General features: G+C 40.0%; 2 protein-coding genes and 1 long non-coding RNA gene across 5 annotated transcripts; 2 read left to right on the top strand and 1 right to left on the bottom strand.

Moving 5' to 3' along the window:
- Positions 1-463: 463 nt before the first annotated feature.
- On the top strand, positions 464-12439 carry LOC122819957 (CD209 antigen-like protein C). The gene is made up of 6 exons (XM_044097049.1): positions 464-605; positions 751-852; positions 1037-1156; positions 1291-1451; positions 2616-2740; positions 11419-12439. The coding sequence occupies exons 1-6, from the start codon at positions 491-493 to the stop codon at positions 11534-11536; spliced, it is 741 nt and encodes a 246-aa protein (XP_043952984.1). The 5' UTR covers positions 464-490; the 3' UTR covers positions 11537-12439.
- LOC122819958 lies at positions 4286-8116 on the top strand. Of its 3 annotated transcripts, XR_006368694.1 has the most exons (5): positions 4286-5827; positions 6524-6932; positions 7116-7312; positions 7425-7530; positions 7711-8116. It is a non-coding gene; the product is annotated as an uncharacterized LOC122819958 (long non-coding RNA). The 3 variants fall into 3 exon arrangements; XR_006368692.1 differs by having other exon boundaries at positions 4287-5827; positions 6524-7312; XR_006368693.1 differs by lacking the exon at positions 4286-5827 and adding an exon at positions 6345-6380 and having other exon boundaries at positions 6524-7312.
- A 542-nt stretch (positions 12440-12981) lies between the features above and the next one.
- On the bottom strand, positions 12982-17559 carry si:dkey-219e21.2 (nuclear factor 7, ovary). The gene is made up of 10 exons (XM_044097048.1): positions 17453-17559; positions 17038-17091; positions 16635-16777; positions 15649-15747; positions 15089-15223; positions 14854-14973; positions 14606-14734; positions 14051-14129; positions 13904-13930; positions 12982-13806 (listed from the first exon to the last, which is right to left on the bottom strand). Exons 2-10 carry the CDS (start codon positions 17087-17089, stop codon positions 13193-13195), a joined length of 1398 nt encoding a protein of 465 aa, XP_043952983.1. The 5' UTR covers positions 17090-17091; positions 17453-17559; the 3' UTR covers positions 12982-13192.
- Positions 17560-19026: the final 1467 nt, after the last annotated feature.

Below are 19026 nucleotides of genomic sequence, written 5' to 3'. Positions count from 1 at the left end.
ACTGGTGCACTTCACAAAAATAGAAAAAGGTCACTATGTGGGAACATTTGAACGGCACCTCAAGAAACCAGGTAACAAGTTCAAGTTTGGACACAAACTGAACAAAAACCATAATTGCATCGCCAAATTAGTTACAAAGTGAAAAGTTAAAGCCGACAAAGATGATCCATTGACTTTGACAAGGTACCGATAGAATATGGATGTATTCCATGAAATGACAAGGCAAGTTATGTCAACTCTTGAAGAAGTTTTTCTTCTTGTTGTGGTGGGACTCTCCAGGTCTAATTTAGCAGAGTTCAGATACTGCATGTCAGACCTACATGCAGCCTCCAGAGCCTCAGACAGTGCTGGCTTTCTGAGCTCAGGCGAAGGGCTTTTTCACACTTTAGTTGCTTCCTCTGTCAACTGCCTCAGATGTGAACTTGTTTATTTTTGTTCACTCATACCAAACAAGAAGAAAAAAAAAAACTCAAGAAAAGCGTGCCATCACATGGCACAAGTCAAAAATATGTGTGAAGTCGAGCTAAAGGGACAGATGGCTGCAAACGAGAGCGCAGACGGACCGCTGAGAACTGCAGAGGATTTCAAAACTTCAGCATGCGGAGGTGAGCTGTGAAATGGATAAAATAGACAATTGCTGGTGTTCATTGTTGCTGAGTTTCATGCATCCACATCTGGCCTTTCGTGTGATCTGAGACTACAGTTTATTGCAGTTTAGTTCTGTAAATTAAAATAATTTTACTGTTACAGATACAAAATCCTGCAAGAAATTATATCTGACATATAAAGGGGCCGTTGCTATAGCAGCAATATCTCTGATCACCGCGATCATTTTGTCCTCCGTTTTATTTGGTAAGTAGGAGAATGAGTAATACGAATTCAGGTGTTTGTAAATGTTACATTTAAACCACTTTTATTCTTTAAAAAAGTGGTTTAGTTGGATTTTAGGATGCTCCATCTTTTACTGCGACTGCATTAAACAAGTAAATACAATCTCAGTTTCTGCTGTCTAAAGTTTTATGAACTCATTTACCAGCCATCTGGGGAGCAGCACAGGAAGAAGATCCAGCCTTTCAAAATAAACAGACGGAAAACCTGCAGCAGTGCCAAAAAGAACGTCAGGACCTGAAAATGATGCTGCACTTGGCCACTCAGGGTGAGTTTACAATTTATTATCTGGCTCAAGTCTCAGAAAACAACAGCGTTTTCATTCTGTATGCAAACGTATATGCAGCATAATAGACATTGTCCTGACTTCAGCGGTTGTGTTTGTGTCTGCGCTGCCTGAAGACTCCAGATGCCGTTTGTGTCCTGAAGGCTGGCTGTGGTGGAGGCGTCACTGCTACTTTTTCTCAGTTGGACTCCAGGAAAACCGTCGGTGGAAAGAGAGCGCCGAGTTCTGCCAGGAGCACAACAGCAGCCTGGTTGTGATCAAAGACGATGCAGAGATGGTGACTAACAGGAGAGAGACAGAAACAAGATGGCTGCGTTCACACTGCAGTCTGAAGTGGCACAACTCCGATGTTTTGTCAAATCGGATTTTTGCGTGACCTGTATGTGTTCCCCAGTGTGAACTGCAAACGACCTGAAAGTGTCCCGCATGCGCAGTAGAGGGCGCAATAACGTCACACATGGAGAGCGTGCCCAGTGTTTTGCCACTTAAAGTAGTGCTCTGTGTTTGCAGAAGTAAACGTGAATGCTAACTGTGGAGCATAGCTTACAATTTTAAAGTTGTTGTCCGACCTGAGCAGCACTTTAACAACTCAATCCTCATTACAGTCAGCCATGGTTGTTGTTTTTCTTCCCCCTGTTTCAGGAATACTGACATTTGTCGAGTACAGTGAACGCAACCAAAAACAAGATGGCTGCGTTCACACTGCAGCCTGAAATGACCCAATTACGATTTTTTTTTTTTTGCGTAATGCGTCCTGTATCTGATCTTTTCATAACAGTCTGAACAACACAGGTCGGATTTTTTCGAATGCGACCCGGATATCCAGTACGTCCGATTCCAATGTGACTTAATGTCCAGGCCGCATTCATCCGACCTGGACGTTACTGATACTCGACAAACGTCACTATTCTCACTAAACAACAATCATGACGGACTATAATAAGGATTAAGTTATTACTGCGCTGGATCCGGTCGGACAGCAACTCCAAAATCGTTAGCATCCTCGTTTACTTCCGCAAACACTGAGCACTACTACTTTTGTTTGGCGGTTGGCAAAACACTGAGCACGCTCTCTATGTGTGACGTTATTGCGCCCTCTACCGCGCATGCAGGACACTTACAGGTCGTTTGCTGTTCACACTGGGGAACACTTTACAGGTCGCATTTGGAAATGTGAACGACTATGGCAAAAAAAATAAAAATAAAATCCGATTTGACAAAAAATCGGAATTGGGTCACTTCGAGCTGCAATGTGAACGTCACCTAAGTTACCTTTAAAAAGCAACACAACAGTGTTTTTTCAGCTCTTTCAGCTTTGGGGACAGTTCTCCCTGTGTTTCTCTCTGTAAACATCTCTGAGACTTACATTAATGCCAAATATACTGACATTTTTTGTCTGACTAAAGAAATTTAAGAAGTCTACCTTTTGCCTTAAATATAGGATTTTCTCCAAGGAGTTATGTGCAATGCCACCAAATTTCCTTTCCTGTGGGTGGGGCTGACGGACAGCCAGCAGGAGGGACGCTGGCTGTGGTTGAGTGGGAAGGACGTCCAGGACCACCTACCGTGAGTCTGAACTTTCTGACTGAAACAAAATATCATCTGGTCCATATTTATCTAAAAATATTTTGGCAACAACAAGTTCCCTTTAAAGTTTGCTCGGTTCTTCAACTTTTACAGTACGATGTATTTTAATGATAGATAGGCTAACTGTGTTTTCAGCAGAGATCTAGTTTATATAAAACAAAATCAATGAGGAAATTGTCATATGTACGTAAACGCATCAAGAGAGAGAGTGAGAGTTTTATTTTTACTGAAAGGAGAAATGAAATTCACACAAAACTAAAACAATCATCGCATGATGTAGATGGAAAGCACCGACACGAGCGCAATAGTTTCATTTCCTTGTTGCCTTTTTATGACTTCAGAAATGTTGCATTCAAAACAAGTCAATGCTGAAAATACAACGGGGAAAATTATTGTCTTGCTGATTCTTTCATTCATTTATTCATGCATCAAACTCTGGTGATGAACATTTTTACCTTAAAGTTGGCGTGGATTAGAGACGTTGAGAGGGGTTGCTTTAATTTTCTTAAACAGTAAAGACTCAACGACGCCATGTTGGATAAATGCTAACATTACAGTGGCTACATACAGAGCTTTCCAGTTATTTATCACGTTTTGAAAATTAATATGTGGGGATAAAAGATGGTAGGCTTTTAAAATATCTTCATTAGGAGTGTCAATAAATTTGGAGACTTTTTACTGAAAGATTATTTTTGCATCAGGCACAAAATAACCCTTTAAATTTAGCTGTGTGAAGCTGACACCCCACCCACGTCAAAAAAATCAGCAAATAGTCTGAATGGTTAGTGCTCCGTTTGTGCAGGTTTGTGCCGTTAAAATTTTCGTTTGTGCAGTTTTGGTTTCTGAGATATTAAAAATTATTTTTTAGGTCATCTAGAGTTCACCATCCCCCCATATCGCTCCAAAACAAACCAAAGTGGGCTAGATCGTTAGTGCTCCGTTTGTGCAGGTTTGTGCCGTTGAAATTTTCGTTTGTGCAGTTTTCGTTTTTGAGTTATTAAAAGTTATAATTTTGGCCGATGACGTCACCATCCCCCCATATCGCTCCAAAACAAACCAAAGTGGGCTAGTTCGTTAGTGCTCCGTTTGTGCAGGTTTGTGCAGTTGAAATTTTCGTTTGTGCAGTTTTGGTTTCTGAGATATTAAAAATTATTTTTTAGGTCATCTAGAGTTCACCATCCCCCCATATCGCTCCAAAACAAACCAAAGTGGGCTAGATCGTTAGTGCTCCGTTTGTGCAGGTTTGTGCAGTTGAAATTTTCGTTTGTGCAGTTTTCGTTTTTGAGTTATTAAAAGTTATAATTTTGGCCGATGACGTCACCATCCCCCCATATGCTCCAAAACAAACCAAAGTGGGCTAGATCGTTAGTGCTCCGTTTGTGCAGGTTTGTGCAGTTGAAATTTTCGTTTGTGCAGTTTTCGTTTTTGAGTTATTAAAAGTTATAATTTTGGCCGATGACGTCACCATCCCCCCATATGCTCCAAAACAAACCAAAGTGGGCTAGATCGTTAGTGCTCCGTTTGTGCAGGTTTGTGCCGTTGAAATTTTCGTTTGTGCAGCTTTCGTCTTTGAGATATTAAAAGTTATAATTTTGGCCGATGACGTCATCCGCCCCCATTTTGCTCCAAACAAGAAATTTTTTGCTTTACCGCTAATATGTCGCCACCACCAACTGGTATGTAAGATGGACCACAATGTCACCCAAGGATTATATTATACAAATGACTAGATTTGATTTTACTTTATTTGGCGCTTTCAGAGTTTAAGATTCAGCTGAATGTGACTGGGTATAATTATGTCCTAATTATACCCAATTAGGGGACAATTAATTTCACCTGCTGTAGGCTGTACTTTCTGTTTTAGTTCTTCGTCTTCCAGCACATTCCTGTCATGTAAGTCTTGTTTTCTGTGTCGTTTTTATGCAATTGATGTTGCTATGTTTTGGTAGAGAAGGTATTAGAAATCGTGTATACAGTTAGAGTAAGACAATATTTCTGGTAATTGTCTTTTTGTTTTTTTATGAAGTTGCATGTGCCTCTTGGTTTGCTATTGACACACCCAAATATCTGTAGTGTGAGGCAAAGGGTTTCTATCCTAATTGAGAAGTAATGAACCATGAAAGTAACTGTTTTGAAAATGCAATTTAATTATACAGTCGAAGAAGAAACTAAGAAACTGTGTTGATTTGAACAATGAACTTTAACAATTTAAACAACAACAAACAGTGCCTTCATAATCTGAAATTTCTCCTGTCTTGAGTAGAAAACTTCTTTCATTTGAGATTTAGGCAGAGCTCAAAACTGTTGAAAGTCAAAATATGGAACATTTGTCATAATATGGAAGCCCATTTCCGCCATTAAAGAAAAAATAAGACCAACTTGAAGTCATAATTTCAACTTTTAAAGTCAAAATTATGACTTCCTGTTGGTCTTTTATTTTTTCCTTCATGGTGGAAATGGGCTTCCATAATAACTTGCAAAAAGGAAAAAAATTAATTCTGGTCAGGAGTATGTAAACATGGCATGAAACTTTTTGCCTTTGGTCTGGTCTTCAAACTTTCTCGCCCTTTTTTCCCTCTCACAGATCTGCTGTGTATAACACTGCATGTGGCAGTATTTTCTTCTTTTCAGACACTGTCTTCACAACATTTGCCAGGTCATCAAAAAGCTCCCACACAAATGGAGCTCTCCGGCAGTATGCAGTGTAATGTCCCAGGCCATCTTTGGTCAAGCTTCCCCTGAAAGCGACGACTGCTCTCAAAGTAAATTTTTTTCCTTGCAGAACCATAGTGGAGGGAAATTCACTCAAAGCAAATTCAGTTGAATTTGGAAGGTCTGTGTCAATCCATGCTATTTCTCCGATACTGTAGTTGTGAGTAACGGTTCCTGCACAGAGAGCATTTCCTGAAGTGCTGGCTCCTGTTTTTAATTCTGCTGGACATTCTGATTCATTCTGCAGTGGTCTGAGGCAGGGAGACTGTGGAAGGAAGAGTCCTTTTTCTATGGAAGTGTGAAGCTGAGCCATACCAGAATTCTTCAGGACAGAAATGTCTGGTGAAACAAATGGTACTTCCCTGGTCATTCCTTTGTTTAGGTGGCAGTATTGTGAAGAGCAGTGTTTTGAGAGATAAACACTTGACACATTTCTCATTGTCTTCCCAATAACTGGCAATATTGCACTGTGCATCGATTTGGTGAGTGCCAGACCTTAACTGTGTTTTTGCAAACATTGAACTAAGCAGATCTGCCCTCTGGAAGTATGTCCTTGGGGTCACACCATCTGTAGTAATGGACTTCACCAGCTGCAGGAGAGGGTTGTCACTGTTATTCATGACAACATTTTGAAATGCAGAGCTGTCACAGAAAGTACAGCATAAGCACTGACAAAAGGCATCGAAGGCGCAGGTGTTTAACACAGAGATTGACAGTTTACCAACTTTAACAGGCTGATGCATGTTTCCATTTTTTAATAGTCCCACTTTCACTCTTTTGGTCCCAGATGATGAATCTGCATGGAGCCATTCAGTGCAGGAACTCAAGTATGAAGTCCTCTTCCTCTTTTTGGGTGGAAGAATTTGTCCTTCCAGTTTTCAACCACGTTTTCATCTGCTGTGGAAAGGTTTTTGGCGGGATCAGATTCCATTAAATTGCTAGAATCCATTTTTTTTTTTTCTTCAGCATTGTGTGTAATTACTGACGCAGGATTAGCTTCTGCAACGTCTGCTGATGTAACTTGTTCCTCCTCTCTTTTTGCTTTGGCAGAGCAAATCCGCATATTTCCTTCGATGAAGGAAAGGTGCCGAGAAATGAAGCGATCCACTCGAATGGGCAAGTTCTCATGTTTGAACAGGCCATGTTTTATATTTTTGAATTCGGCTTCAACATTGGCTGAGCTTGCTGTGAGACTGGTGCTTTTGAAGAGGGGAACCATTATTCCTGTCCACAGTGGTAAGTAACTTGCAAGTCTTATAATGTGTGGCACAATCTCAGGGAGGAAATGAATGTTATCCCTATCCCCATTGGCTGCAGCATGTGTCCTGCTCTCCTCACAAATGTTTGACACCCAGTCTCGTAGGTCAGTCTGGATGTCATTACATGGATCCACTTGATGAACTTCCTTTGTGTCTTCATCTGGAATTATGATGGAGTCTTCTGCAATCTGGGTTTTCAGGTATTTTTTGCACCTCTCTGATTCAAGAGGGGTTCCAGAACTGTCATCACCTTCTGCCTCACTGAGAGCCACGACAGTGATGGCATGTATTAGCTGCTTTGCATGGTCCAAGCTTTGTGCCTGAAGAAGCTTTGCTATTCCCCTGACAAAGAAGTCTTTGACACGGTGTGACTTGTTTTTCAGGCAGTCCCACTGGCAGACCATCTTTATGCAGTGGGCAACATCAACCCTGATATAACAGGGAGGAAGTTTTGCAGACTGGTTCCCAAGTAGCACATGGAAGCATTCATCAATGTATGATTTCAGGTTAGGACAAGGAGTGAAGGCCTTCACCAGAGCACCAAGAATAGCCAGGGAAAAGTCACTCTCAGCTTCTTTTGGTACAGCTGCGCCTGCACGAAGCCATTCTGTCAGCCATGTTGCAATAGCGTTGATGTCATGCCTTTCTGATAGCATTTGTACAACTGGGACTGAACAGTTGTCTCCCTTCAGAACACCTTGGTATAAGAAGATGTGGCCAGATGTACCATTTGGTCTTGCCAGTTTTCTGACAACTGAACCAGTTGCATCAAAGCAAACTACTGAGGGACATTTTTTGGTCAGTGCCTTATAAACATGTATCTGAGTTTGACTCCAATAGTGACAAAAGAATTTATCCAGACCAATATCTCTTATACTGCCACTGTTGGGTGTGCTATACTTTAATAACTGCAAAGATAGAACAGGGTCTTTGTCGCCTAACTCCAAATCTTTTCTCTCCTGCTTGGCTTTTCGTAAGGTTGCCAGGTTTGGAAGGTGACTTGGCTCGGGATCTCCAATATCCATCAACTCTGATGCCTTTGCTGACCTCCATACAGATGGTTCCATCCTGCCTTCACACAACTCTTCTGAAATCTGTGCACGAAGGGTTCCTGACATGAATCTTTTGGACTGGCCAGTGTGCAGGGAGATGTCGGCGCCTTCAATGGAACACTGGAGCACCATTGGGCTGTTGACCGTTGGCTCTCTGTCACATGTCATTTTAACACAACTTTGACACTCTTTACAGAAACCTGTGATGTCAATGTACTTGCTAGCGACAGTTGGATAAACTTTTGCTCTTTGGAATACAAATGTACAAGTGCTTTTCAACTTTTTCCAAACCAGATCATTAATTATATGACTCCATGTGCCAGGTTTTAAAATTGTGTAATTCCTTTTACCAGATGATGAAAACTTGTCATTATATTCAACTTTTTGTGGTATAAATTTAATCCATTCTTCAAATGGAACGTCGAGCTGAAAATCTGAACATTGACCAGGAGAAGTGGTGTCTGAGTCAAACTCTGTGTCCACAGGGCTTTCAGGATCACTTCCTTGATTAACTTCAAGCATGACCAGATGTTGTGTCTGTTCAGCTTTACAAATGTGTACAGACTTTTTGCAGACATTTTATTTCCCAACTGCTGACTTATCTCTGTCCAGACAGCGGCAGCTGGAGTGGCTATATGTTTTTCTAGAATGGCCTCTTTTGAGTTGCAGAGAACTGCAAAAGAGACTCTCTGTCTACCGCTGGCTGTCGAGGCATCTAGTTAAAAAATAAAAAGGCTTTGATTAGCATTGCTTAAAATAATCAGTGCCTACATGATTTCAAAAAAGCCACAAATTGTATTCTAGCAGTGTCTGCACACTTAAAATAGTCTTGACTTTAAAAAAATCCATTTGGTTTTCCCTGTTTAATTTCTAACATTTAAGCTAATTAAAAAAAATATATATTTCAATAATGCATTGTTACTTGAAAATGTAAGTACCTGTTAAATTTTAATTTTCCTTTGGAATAAATTTTTCAATTGAATTCAGAAGATGTGCCCTTTGTGCATATGCTTAATGATTCAATATAAATGTAAAGGCTGCAAGATGATGCCTCACTATGTTTCAAAAGGTTTGAAATATCGACTTATTACAAGTTTGAATTTAAATAAATGCATATATAAGCTAGCCCTGCATACATCCTCTCTGCTTTTATGGGGATAGATTGCATTGAGTCAATATTTTATGTGAAACCTGAGCATTAATTTACTTACCTTGTTCAAAAATCAAAATCAGGGTTGAAAAAATTCCAAAAATGACTTATTCAAAACGATTTGAGACCGCTAGAATATTAACGAGAGGTTGAAATTACACTTGCTCTGCCGCCAAAACAAGATCGGGGTGGTGGTGGTGGGGGAGGGGGCTCACTACAGTGTGGATGGAGCCAATCCCAGTTGCGTGAGAACTATGTCAAAGTTCGCAAAACGTGGAGCTTTTCAAAATCCTTGAAGCCCATACACATTTAATGTAAGAAATTGGATGAAATGAAAGTCGTTGCATTGAAAATATATTTACTAAATATTAAGTACATTACTTGGATGAACTTTGAACCAATGACACATTTCCGTTTTACTCTGCAAAAACTTTGCTCAAGCAACTAGCAAATTGGCTGTGGATTTTTTTTTCTTCTATTTTTTGAACCGTTATAGGCTAATGTATATTTTTTACACGTTTGCTGCATAATCAGCAGACAGTACGTCAACAATGTAAATATAATTGTTCAGACCACCTCCGAAATCAAAGCACAGTTGAACAGGTTATACACATTACGTTAGGGTCAGGGCTGCATGTCCTTTATTAGCAGGATTCAATTATTGTGGAGAGAAAACATTGGTATCTTGAAACATCACTTTAAATGAGACACATTTTTTCTTGTTCTAAGTCTTTATTGAAGTTCAAAACAAAAGATACACATTGTACAACAGCTGAAAATCTGAAGAATTAAAAGAACTAGCCCACTTTGGTTTGTTTTGGCGCAAGATGGGGGGATGGTGACGTCATCGGCCAAAATTATAACTTTTAATAACTCAAAAACGAAAGCTGCACAAACGAAAATTTCAACTGCACAAACCTGCACAAACGGAGCACTAACGAACTAGCCCACTTTGGTTTGTTTTGGACGGATATGGGGGGATGGTGACGTCATCGGCCAAAATTATAACTTTTAATATCTCAAAGACGAAAGCTGCACAAACGAAAATTTCAACGGCACAAACCTGCACAAACGGAGCACTAACGATCTAGCCCACTTTGGTTTGTTTTGGAGCATATGGGGGGATGGTGACGTCATCGGCCAAAATTATAACTTTTAATAACTCAAAAACGAAAACTGCACAAACGAAAATTTCAACTGCACAAACCTGCACAAACGGAGCACTAACGATCTAGCCCACTTTGGTTTGTTTTGGAGCATATGGGGGGATGGTGACGTCATCGGCCAAAATTATAACTTTTAATAACTCAAAAACGAAAACTGCACAAACGAAAATTTCAACTGCACAAACCTGCACAAACGGAGCACTAACGATCTAGCCCACTTTGGTTTGTTTTGGAGCGATATGGGGGGATGGTGAACTCTAGATGACCTAAAAAATAATTTTTAATATCTCAGAAACCAAAACTGCACAAACGAAAATTTCAACTGCACAAACCTGCACAAACGGAGCACTAACGAACTAGCCCACTTTGGTTTGTTTTGGAGCGATATGGGGGGATGGTGACGTCATCGGCCAAAATTATAACTTTTAATAACTCAGAAACGAAAACTGCACAAACGAAAATTTCAACGGCACAAACCTGCACAAACGGAGCACTAACGAACTAGCCCACTTTGGTTTGTTTTGGAGCGATATGGGGGGATGGTGACGTCATCGGCCAAAATTATAACTTTTAATATCTCGAAAACGAAAGCTGCACAAACGAAAATTTCAACGGCACAAACCTGCACAAACGGAGCACTAACGATCTAGCCCACTTTGGTTTGTTTTGGAGCGATATGGGGGGATGGTGAACTCTAGATGACCTAAAAAATAATTTTTAATATCTCAGAAACCAAAACTGCACAAACGAAAATTTTAACGGCACAAACCTGCACAAACGGAGCACTAACCATTCAGACTATTTGCTGATTTTTTTGACGTGGGTGGGGTGTCAGCTTCACACAGCTTTTAAATTTGCACTAAGAACATAAACAACTGCATTACATCAGCTACTGTAGATTTTATTTATTTGTTAAAAAAAGAAGCCAATGATTTTTTCAGTTAATATAATATAATATAATATAATATAATATAATATAATATAATATAGTATAGTATAATATAATAATGTGTGTGCGTGTCTGTGTAGGCACCAAAACAAATACTCTAAAAGTTAAACACAAAGCAAAGAATATCTTACATTGATGTTTATTTTAATACGAAATCATAACAAACATACAGTACATACATATAAAAATATATAAAGACACACTATTATACAGACACAGAACTTTGTAAAATAAGATTCTGTTTTCATTTTTCATCTGGCTAATATAAATAGTTCCACAATCACAATCTCAGTGGAGATTTATAATCATTCTTAGTGAATGATTTATTTTCATTACATAAACGTGTGTGTGTGTGTGTGTGTGTTGAAGGCTGGCGGTGCAGTGGGACAGCGATGATAGGGACTGTGCAGACCTGAGGGGAGGCGGGACTCTGTTTGCTGCGGACTGTGAGGAGTACGGACCCTGGGTCTGCAAGAGAGAGTCCTGACCGGCTCCACGCTCTTCTTATCTGCATTTCAGTAACAAACTGCGAGCTGAGGGAGATCTCGAGTTTTATATGTCCAGCAAAAGATCAAACCAGCCCTACTGGATGCTAAAGTGAAAGAAATACTTTATTGGTGGAGCTTAATTGTTTTAAAAATGCTGACTTTTTTTCAACAATATCAAACTATTTATGACAACAGTTTCTTCTAAAAGTGCAGTTTAAAATGCATGAATCAGAAAGCAAGAACATATTTAGCCTAATAAATGTTTTTTTATGGTTACACATTATTTCTGTCATGCATCTTAGAAGAATCTCAGTTTATAACATCGTTCTAAAGACTAACACATTCATACACGGTGATTCCATACAAGCATAATCTTTCTAAACATTGTCATTAGCACTTTAATACAATTCATCCTTGATATTACTTTGACAGAGAAGTTGAGAGTAACATTGAGGTACCATTTATAGAAATAAAATAATCAGACCACTTCTTAAAGAAATCTCCTTCTTCTTCTTCTGCTCCTGCAGATTTAATTTGAGGTCAGATCCTCTTTGTTCAGAGAAATGTCGATCAGGTTTAAGCTTGGAAACCCCAAATTAAGACGTCTTCCTCTTTTGCTACAGAGTCTAAAGGACAGACTTAAAAGTTTTAAGTTTGTTTTATTTCTACATTCCCCCCCCCCCTGAATGCGCCACGGCTCATCAGTAGCCAGGAAGGTTTGCTATATTTTCCTACATTTCCTCGCTGTGAGAACGTAGGATATTTCTATTCTATCAATCCATGCGGCTCTTGAAAACGTATCTATTTAAATAAATGAGTTGGTTGGCAGAACCATCTGGATTTGAGTCTTTTTCATTACAGACCAGAGAAACCCAAAGTCTCTGGGTCTTGATTATTTTTTTTTTCGTCTTTTTCTAACGCCACCTTCGAGACCTGAACTCTGGAAGAACAGAGACATTTTTTTCCCTCCCAAAAGGGGATAAAATCTAATTTTTCAGTTCTGACTGATCCAGTCTGGGAATTCTTTCGTCTTCTGCGATCGGTCAGAGCTTTGAAACGATCGTTGTTTCTATTTCAAAGGTTTCTGCGGGATGAACTTTGACCTTGAGTTATTTTGGAAGTATGAAATGTTCTGACCAGGAAGAACTTGTGGTTCTTCTTGCCACCCTGCAGGTAAAGGAACTAGTTTCTCTCCTCTTGTGCGCACAGGCCTTTTCTTTACGAGGGAAAACGACGGTTTAGTGATTTCTTTTTAAAATACTTATCCTACGCATGATGCTGTGAGAATAAACCTTTAACCTACAGCCGTGTAGCCTAAATCTAAAATTTGAGCAAAGTAAAAATAAAGGTTATTTTGTCAAAAATATTTTCTATAATAGTTTAAGAGTTGTTATTTATTTATTTATTTTTACCTTTATTAGGTTTTATAAACTGTCTCAACAGATCATACAACATTTTGTTTAATGGTATTTCTGCATTTCTACGTTAAACAGACCAAACATTTGCCTGGAGGTACTGAAGGTACCTGTGTTAACTGGATAGACGACCGAATCTCTCCTGTACTAACAGGGTGATCTCGTGCTGCGTTCGAGTGAAGTCGGACATAAGAAACATATGACAGATAAGTACTTTTGACTGAGTTTGTTGGGTTTTTCTTAAAGCTGGGTGCCAACGTCCGACTCCACCTTTCTAATCATCTTGGGACTTTTCACAAACTCCTTCTTCTTTGGTTCTCCGCTGCCTCCAGAGATTTTGTGCGGCTTGATGACAGTCATGAGCGTGCGGCCGTCCAAGGGTGCAAACAGAGGGTACAGCTTGCCCCTGAAGCTCCCTGTGAAGGTGTAGATGTGGGACCTGGTGTTGGCGTTGTAGAAGGAGATCTGGCCTTCCTCGTAGTCTAAGTAAACCCCGAGGCGCCGCGGGATGAGGGCGGCGGGCAGCTGCGTCTCCGGCTTGCTGCAGGCGTAGAAGTTGTGGGTGCTTCTCCACAGGATCCAGTAGCCCTTCTTGGGGGTCATGGGGAAGTTGCCCTTCCGCTCGGAGTTGGCGGTGGTCAGGCCGACCCGCCAGTAGCCGTTGTTGGCGATGTCCACCTCCCAGTAGTGGCGGCCGCTGCTGTAGCCCTCCCAGCCCAGCACGCAGGGCAGGCTGTCGAATCGCTGGGAGCTCTCTGGGGGGTCCGACTCCGAGAGGCCCTCCTGCACCCTGCGCTGGTCGTCTGACAGCTGCAGCCAGGGGTGGTTGGTCATGGGGTCGAGAATCACGTCGGCTGTCGGGGGGGGAAACATGAAAAGGATTAAGTTTCCAGAATCTTGACTAAATTTGCTTTTATGTTAGATGATGGCGAGAAGCAAAAACGAAGTTACCTGCTGCGCTGCAGATCCAGCTCCAGACTGAAAACAGACATGAGGACAAGATATTACAAACTGCTCACAAATTAGAAATATAAATTAGCAATATGTTAATAGTTTTTTCAATTTGAATAAAAAAAAAAACCCAACATATTAGCACACCTGAGTTTGGGATGTATCTGGGTATTCCTGCTTTCCAGGTCCTTTGCTTCGCCAGCAACCAGATCTGGGAAACCATTGCCTGGAAAAGAGAAGGATAAGAAAATCTATCTTCTTGCTTTAAATGTTTTCAAAGGAAAACATGTGAAGTACTCAACATAACAGGTAACAAACGCCGTCTATTTCTGCAGATTTTACCCAAACCGTAGCATTCAGAGAACTGCATTATTTCTACTTTCTATTTCTTTTGAAATCAAAGCTGAAAGTGGCCGTAGATAATCAGCTGAATGCTTATATTTTGTTATCAGAGGCTGTTGTAGGTTATCAGCGGATCAGTAAAAACCATTTATGGCTCTTCCACACGCACACGGAGAGCAGGGTTCACTGAGACCTCATGTTGTGTAAAACTGCTTTACAGCCAAATGGCACCACGCTCACTTCACATGGGAACTTATATGAGGTGGTTGGACTTTGTATTATTTCATGGCTATTCTACAACACCCAGTGGAATATTCTGTATAAATGAATAGGAATGTAGCACAGAGTGAGGTTTCTCACCGTGTTGTCTTCCTTGAGCAGAGACCAGGTGATGAACTCCAGCAGAGGCAGCAGCTTGTAAAGTCGTTTCTTCTTGATGCCCAGCAGGCGCAGCACTTTGCCCAGCTCCTCGCTCGGCACGCCGCAGCTCTGCAAGCGCAAACGATCATTTCAGCTCGGGTTTTATTAATGGGAAGAAAAAAAAAACACTACAATTTTCTACTTTTTCTACTTTGTGAATGCTGCATCGCACGTCGTTAACGTCTCACCTCGGTCGCTTTCTGCAGCTCCTTTGCCCACTCCATGATCAGCATTTGTCCCTCCTCTTTGGGCTCCTCTTTAGTTTCTTTCTTTTCATTGACGGGTGTCCATGGGGTCTCCTTTAGAAGCTGCAGATGAAAGAGTAGTAAAAAAAAACCCAAAAACGTATGCATGTGATAGTTTGAAGTTGTTTAGCTGCTTTTACCACCCTCAGTCTCAGGAATTTGGGGTCTGAGAGCTCACCTTGTCAACATGGCGGAGCTCGTCGGCCCACTCCAGGATCAGCTTCCTGCTCTCCTCCAGGCTGCGCTCGGCGCGCCGGTCGGATTTCTGGGCCTCCGCCTTGCTGGTTCCCTCCCCTGGGTCGGTGCCACCGTGCTAAATCACAGCACACACAGAAACTGCTTTCCAAACGGATTCATAAATCAGAAGATTATCAAAACTTGTCACTGTACATTTGATTCAAGTGGTAATAAATGCAGTGAATTGACTGTTTTCAGACCGCAGTCTGAAAGGTCACAGACTCAGGCTGTAAATGCATTCATAAGCATAAATCTGAACTATCAGCAGCCACCCACCCACCTGTCCTATTCATGCTTTCAGAATAAACACACGTTTCAATGTCAACATTTATCCAGATCAATGCACCCTGACATATGAAGGACAATCGTTAAGGAATGTGTCTGAAAAACCTTTTCCAATCAGAACTTCTCTGTTTTGTTTGTTGTGTTTAGAAGCATTCTGGGTACTTTCCTCTGAATAAACACAACAAAAGGACATGTTGATGTCTTTGTGGTTCTTACCTTGCACACTTGGTCCACTTGCTCCTTCCAGTGATTAATAAACTGGACACACTCCTCCAGGCTGCGCAGGTCCTTCAAGTTGCCCTGGCGAACGTGTTGCTGCAAGACAGACAAATTGAGTTTTAAAAGAAGAAAACACAGCAGAGGCAAAATGTTTCAGCAGATTTATCGTGTTTCATCAACTATTTCTTCTTCTAGCCACTGGGTAACTTTTTTTTTTTTTTTAACTTGCATGGACTTTCAAAAAAACAGAAAACCGATGGCTGTTGCTGTTCTGGTGCTAAAACCATCGTTAACAAACACACTAACCGCCCATATGCCGACCCATGTTCAGAAAATAGACAACTAAACCAAACTAATAAAAGACATTATGTGACCCTATAGAACCTTTGACATAGCAACTGTGTATTTAAATATTATTTTATCAATCAAAACACCACAGTTTCATTTGTGTTCTGCCAAATTGGATCAACACATATTATTTATATAATATGTCAAGAAGCATTTACATGCAGAGAGGTATATCTATTTGTTAATGAGCTTTATCAGTACATAAATCTTGATACGACGCGACATGAAAATGAGTTTGTTATCCTACCTTATAGCGCAGAACTAAAAGCTACATTAGCTACCAAGTGTTATATGATTCTCAAAACAAATCACACGCGCTTCTCATTATTTATCTGCTGCTCAAACTAGGAGTAAAATGGGTTTAATAAACACTGATTAGAGGAACTGTACTATGAGATATTACCACTTTTACCTAGCTTTATTGCTACTATGCCAAGTTTATAAACCTGACTTGCATTGTGTAGGTGTGCTCTTGGAGGCCCCCTTGTGGTTCGGAGGCTCGAACACAAAATAGCTAGACTGCTATAAACATCCATCCATTTTCTAACACCCTTGTCCCTAGTACATACAAAGCTAAACATTTCAAGCAAACACTTGGAGTCATTAGAAGAAGAACAGGAGGAAAGTAAAGTTACCGGTGAGCTCTTGTGGTTAGCGTGAACGGTGGGGGCCGAACTGTGGGGCTGGACGCTCTCCTCGGGTAACTTCCAGCGAACTGCCCCGATGGAGCTGCTCTGGGTGGCGGTGCCGCTCTCATCGTTCAGCAGCAGGCCCACGCCTACAGGGAATGATTGTCAGTGTTAACAAAATGTGTTTACAACAACTAAAACACGGCATAAAACAGAAACGTGGGGGGAAAGTTTGACTATTATCAACTTTAAAAAAAAAATCTACAATTCTTGGTATCTGTGAGCCTTCAGTTTTCCACGAGGCCACATAATGTCACCAGAAAAATGTAGTAGTGTTGTTTTTTTTTTTGAAAGAAAAATGTCAGAGATTAATTCTAGTAGTTTAACAATAATAATGAAAGCAACGTACGTTTGTTGCGCTTTAGGATAGTTTTTAACTCCGCGCCTTCCTCCTTATTCATGGCTGTGGAGAAAGAAATGCATGAAAACTTGAAAAGAGGACAAAAAAATAAATCAAAACTGAATTTTGTTTTTTAAATTAGAAAATTACATAAAAACAGAAGAACAATTAAATGAATGGAAAAAGCTGAAAAATTATTGGTAAATATTAATCTTATTTATTTATTGTAGTTGCATACACAAATCTTCATTTTACTTTAGATTTTATGATGATTTTTTCCACCAACGTGAAAGTAAAATAAAAAAATTAAAATTAGTCATTCATAAATAAATAGAATAGTTGAAAGACAAATTTTTAACCCAAACTGTAACACCTGAGTGGTTCCACAGATAAACAGAGGATCGATGTATTTATAGTGGATTACCTGTTGTGTTGTCGGAGCGCTGCTGCAGCTCTGATGGTCGAGAGAAGTGGACAGGTAACGCTGCTCGTCCAAGCTTTTTATTGAATACTGGAAGAGAGAAGTCCCCCCCTCACACCACAACCTCACAGCAGACTCACTGAGTAAATCAGGAGGAGTGATATTTTACAGCTGCAATAAAGCCAGTAATCAGTCAGAGTGACGCAAATGGCCGAAGTTTCAGGCTGAAGTTACTGTAAACTGTAAACCCGGCAACAAAAGGAATGAGAGCAGGGGTCAACCCGGCTCTGGGAGGGCTTAAATAAATCATCAAATGTCATTTTATAAACAGATGATTCCTAAAATATACAGCCTGCCTAAAACAGGCTTGTGCCAGGGTGGAAATTATTTAACCTTTCTGCCATGAAAAAACCTGAATGTCAGCAGAAACAGAAACAGAAGAACTGATTCGGCCTCGGGAGGAAACTGCAGGACAAAGAGCAAAAAAAAAAAACCCTACAAAATCTCACCTCACATTATGCAAGCAAACATTTACATCGACAGGCATTTCCTTAAATATCTGTATCCCTTATGGCTCGTTAAACTACACCTACTTTTTTTAGATTTCATATTGGATCAGAGCAAATGGCAATGCTTTTACTTACAAGAAATATAAAAAAGGGAATTTAAAACATGGCAAGATTCTTTTAAATAAGTTTAAACAATATGTTCATGACTTGCATAACAAATCTATAAATTACTAAATTGTACTCTTTAAGATGAGGAAAATTCCTTTACATTCTATTTCTGCTCTCAGTTTAAAGGCTTAAACATACTTTCTGTTTAATTTCCTCCAAGTTGCAGATTAGTGTTAGAATTAATTGTTGAATATAAATATAAATATTTTGTGAACAAAAGGCCAGATTGCACACAATAGCAAATGAAGCAATACTTCTCGACTTGTTTACCTTCATTAGTTTTATTTTCAGGCCATAAACGCATCACTTTGTATTATTTATTGCATTAAAAGCAGCAGGATATTAAATAACCAAACGTGTGTACGGCAGCTGCTGCTCCTTTTCCCGCAAAAAGTTCACTGTTTTAGATTTTAAGGAACTCACAGTAAATAAAAATGACAAATAAAAGAGAAGACACATTTGCAACTGGTGGAAATTTCATCAACAGGGACAGAGAAGCAGGTCGGACCTGAAGGGATGGACAATGTGTGACAAGAGCTGAAACTGATGTTTTCCTCCCAATCTGACTCAACTTAATCTTTTTAACAAATAAAATAAAATAAAACAGGCAAAGAAATCAGCCTTCTTCACAATCTATACTACTTTGTGTTGGTCTGTTTGACAAAAGTCTGTAAAGTAAATTTAAATCAGAGAGATAAAAAAGATGCTTTTGCAAGGCACCATAAGTACATGTCAGTTCTTTAAAAAAAAAAGATGGAGAAGATATTGCAAACAGTAGAGGGAACTGGTTCTGTTCATTCCCTCCTAAACACTTTGAAGACTAAATTATATATTAATAAACTAATAAACGTGACTCAAACAGCGGTAGCACAGAGAATTGTACTTTATTGAATTAATAAT

The sequence above is a fragment of the Gambusia affinis genome, linkage group LG18 (genome assembly GCF_019740435.1).
Source record: "Gambusia affinis linkage group LG18, SWU_Gaff_1.0, whole genome shotgun sequence".
Taxonomy (NCBI): Eukaryota; Metazoa; Chordata; class Actinopteri; order Cyprinodontiformes; family Poeciliidae; genus Gambusia; species Gambusia affinis.
The sequence above is the reverse complement of the archived record's forward strand: the minus strand, read 5'-3'. Positions and strand labels throughout refer to the sequence as shown.